Below are 3624 nucleotides of genomic sequence, written 5' to 3' on the forward strand. Positions count from 1 at the left end.
TTTTAAGTCCTCTTCACTTTCAGCAAGCAAGGTTGTATCATCTGCATATCGCAGGTTTTAATGAGTCTTCCTCCAATCCTGATGCCACCTTTTTCTTCATAGATCCCATCTTCTCGGATTATATGCTCAACATACAGGTTGAATAAGTATCGTGAAAAACTACAACCTTGTTGCATACCTTTTTTAACTTTAAACCATTCAGTGTTCTCATGTTCTGTTTGAACTACTGCCTCTTGGTCCAGGTACAGATTCCTCATGAACACAATTAAGTGTTCCGGAATACTCATACTTCGCAATGTTATCCATAGCTTGTCAGGATCCACACAACTGAAAGCCTTTTCATAGTCAATAAAGCACAGGTAAACATCTTTCTGATATTCTCTGCTTTCAGCCAAGATCCATCAGACATCAGCAATGATATCGCTCGATCCACCGCCTCTTCTGATTCGAGCTTCAACCTCTGGAAGTTCTCTGTCAATGTATGATTGTAGCCTCACTTAGCCCTGCCTCCTTCATCTTCTCCTCTTGTAGCTCCTCCTCCTTTTGCTTCTTCTCCCTTAGCTCCACCTCCCTCAGTCCCTTTTAGCTCCTCCTTCCTTCCCGCCTCTTTTCTTTGAACCTTTTCACCTTTAACTTATCCTCCTTTAAAAGCTCCTCTTCCTCTAGCCCCTCAAGATACAAGATATTCGCCTTTTTCCCAAGCCCCTTTCCTTCATGGCGGGGGGGCTATTCATCCACCCACTGCCCTTCCGTCTACCCATGCCGCTATTCCTCCGCGATCCACCCTTGGTCTGGAGTCTTTCCTTTAGAAACCCCGCCCGCTGAGCTCACACACCACGAAGCCGTGCGTGCGTGGTGGGGCGCTTAGGAGCGGTGATTTCCTGGAGGAAGTGCTGCGGAAGGGTGGGCTCTTTCTTATGCTGGGTGACTGGGGCCCCGCCTCCCAGGACTGGTTCAACTGCTACCCCAGTCACCTGTGAAGGATGTTCAACCGATGCAGGTACTCCAGTGCGTCCAGCACCTGGCCCAGCACGTTCTGCAGCCACTGAGGAGGAAGAGGAGGCGCCAGGGTTGCAAAGGGCTGAGGAATCCTGGGGGCGCAGTGGTTAAGTGCTCGGGCTGCTAACCAAAAGCTTAGTGTTGGAACCCACCCAGTAACACCATGGGAGAAAGACCTGGCTCCCTTAAAGATTACAGCCTAAAACGACACCCTATGGGGCAGTTGTACTGGTCACATAATGGACCCAAGAAGCTGCTCCAAGCTGCTCCAAGCTGCTGCCGTTAGGTGGCGCCACTCAGAATCGCAAGCTCCGACCTCAGATTCCCTGAGGCTGGAGTTCTCTGGTTTCCAGTACTGCGACGCTGTCTCATACTGGGGTTCCTGGGGGCCTCCACCTCTGCCCAGACCACTCGGTGGCACTCATTGCCCAGCACCTACCCAGAGGTTGGGGCCAGTCAGCCTTGTGGGCAGCAGAAAAATTGAAGCCTTCTACACCTACCAGACTGCAAAGCCGTTTGAACTGCAAGGTCGGCAGTTCAAGCTCACCAGCTGCTCCTTGGAAACCCTATACAGGGTCGCTAAGAGTCGCAACCAACTCGACGGCACTTGACAACAACACCTACCTGGAGTTTGCCTCTTAAAGTCATTAGAATGCAAACATCCCTAAGAGAGAATGTTGTCAAGAATTTTGTGTGAGAAACAAAATCTACCCAGGGCAGTGGTTTTCAAACCATATTCCCAGGAACGCTGGAAGCCATACTAGTGTTTGAAAGTCACCCTGGGGTGTCAGAGAGGGGTGGGTGGGCAGGACCTGGCTTCTCCCAGGTCCACTTCCCCCAATGAGAGTGGCTCTGTTGGGTAACCTTTTGTTCTGTAGAGGCCCCACAACCGGCAGAACGCTCCAGAGTCCTGTGGGAACAAAGCCTTTCAGAACCCCTCAGAGCCCAACAGTGCCCGAGGCCCACCTAGCGCTCACCTAGTAGAGGTGTCCTCAGAGCAAAAGCAGACAATGTTCATTTGGGGTGAGTCATAGATCTAAGCGAAAACAACCAAGCTTCCAGAAGAAAACTGATCATAGGGCAAAAAAGGTTTCTTAAGCCAGGACCCAAAGCCACTAACCATCAAAGAAAAGGCTGGAGAACTGGACATCCTTAAAACTGGGAACTACTGCTCAGCTCTGGTAGCGTAGTGGTTACGAATCAGGCTGAGAACCGCAAGGTCAGCAGTTCGAAACTACCAGCTATTCCATGGGAGAAAGATGAGGCTTTCTGCTCCCATAAAGATTTAGAGCCTAGGGTTGCTGTGAGTCAGAACCGACTCCGACTCCGACTCCACGGCACATAACAACAACAACTGCTCAGCCAGCGTCATGATTAACACAGTCAATCTGCAAGTCACAGTTGGGGGAGGATACCAGAAAGGACTCAACAGAGCAATTAGCAAAAGACAAACAACCCAGTGTTTCTAAAGGGCACAAAGGAAGACATTCTGAAGGCTGTGGCTTAGTGCCTTTGACCACAAGGTCAGTGGTTCAAACTCACCAGCCACTCCTCAGAAACCCTATAGAGCGAGCGTTGCTGTGGGTTGGAATCGACTCGACTGCACTTAACACCAAGCCTCCAGGTGAAGAACTAAAATGAAAAGGACTGACTCAGTGAAATGTTGGCAGAACTCTCAGAACAGGTGAGACTAAACACCAAGAAGCTGTTGGGAATGTCTACTAAAGCTAGACATGCGCCAACTTCTGTTGTTATTGTTGTGAGGTGCCGGCCAGCTGGTTTTGACTCGGAGTGACCCCGTGTACAACAGAAGAAAACAGTGTCTGGCCCTGCGTCATCCCCACGATATTTGAGCCCAGGGTTGCCGTCACTGGGTTGATCCACCCTGTGGAGAGTCATCTTCTTTTTTTTTTTCACTGACCCTCTACCTTACCAAGCATGCCGTCCCTCCTAATAACAGGTTTAAACTACGTGAGACGAAATCTTGTTACCCTTGCTTCCAAGGAGCGAATTCTGGCTGTTTTTCTTCCAAGAGAAAGTTGTTTGCTCTTTTGGCAGTTTCAAAATTCTTCAACAATGTCATAATCCAAATGCATCAATTCTTCTACAGTCTTCCTTATTCATTGTCCAGCTTTTGCACAAATATGAGGTGACTGAAAATAGCATGGCTTAGATCAGACATACCTTAGTCCTCAAAGTGACAGCTTGGCTCCTTACCACTTTGAAGAGGTCTTTTTGCAGCAGATTTGCTCAGTGCAATACATCGTTTAATTTCTTCACTGCTGTGTCCATGCACACTGAATGTGGATCTGGGTAAAATGAAACTTTGGGCAATCTTCAATCTTTTCTCTGTTAATCATAATGCTGTTTGTTGGTTCAGCTGTGAGGATTTTTGTTTTCTTTACAATGAGTAGAATCCATACTGAAGACTGTATTTTATCTTCATCAGCAAGTGCTTTAAGTTCTCTGTGCTTTCAGCAAGCAGTTATGTCACCTGCATATTTGTTGTTGTTGTTAGGTGCCATCAAGTCACTACCGTTGCCATGCTTGAGTTTATCAATGCTGTCACTTGGCCAATCCATCTCGTTGGGGGTCTTCCCCTTTTTCTCTGACCCTCCACCTTAC

General features: G+C 48.3%; 1 protein-coding gene across 1 annotated transcript in view; it reads right to left on the bottom strand.

The window, feature by feature from the left end:
- LOC102840591 (chromosome unknown open reading frame, human C9orf96) overlaps positions 1-3624 on the bottom strand; it is a 33914-nt gene that overhangs the window by 18476 nt on the left and 11814 nt on the right. The window contains exon 7 of the mRNA XM_006863828.1: positions 975-1045. Within this exon, the coding sequence (XP_006863890.1) occupies positions 975-1045 (71 nt within the window). The remainder of the gene's footprint in view (positions 1-974; positions 1046-3624) is intronic.

Source organism: Chrysochloris asiatica, unplaced genomic scaffold (assembly GCF_000296735.1).
Source record: "Chrysochloris asiatica unplaced genomic scaffold, ChrAsi1.0 scaffold00056, whole genome shotgun sequence".
NCBI classification, from domain to species: domain Eukaryota; kingdom Metazoa; phylum Chordata; class Mammalia; order Afrosoricida; family Chrysochloridae; genus Chrysochloris; species Chrysochloris asiatica.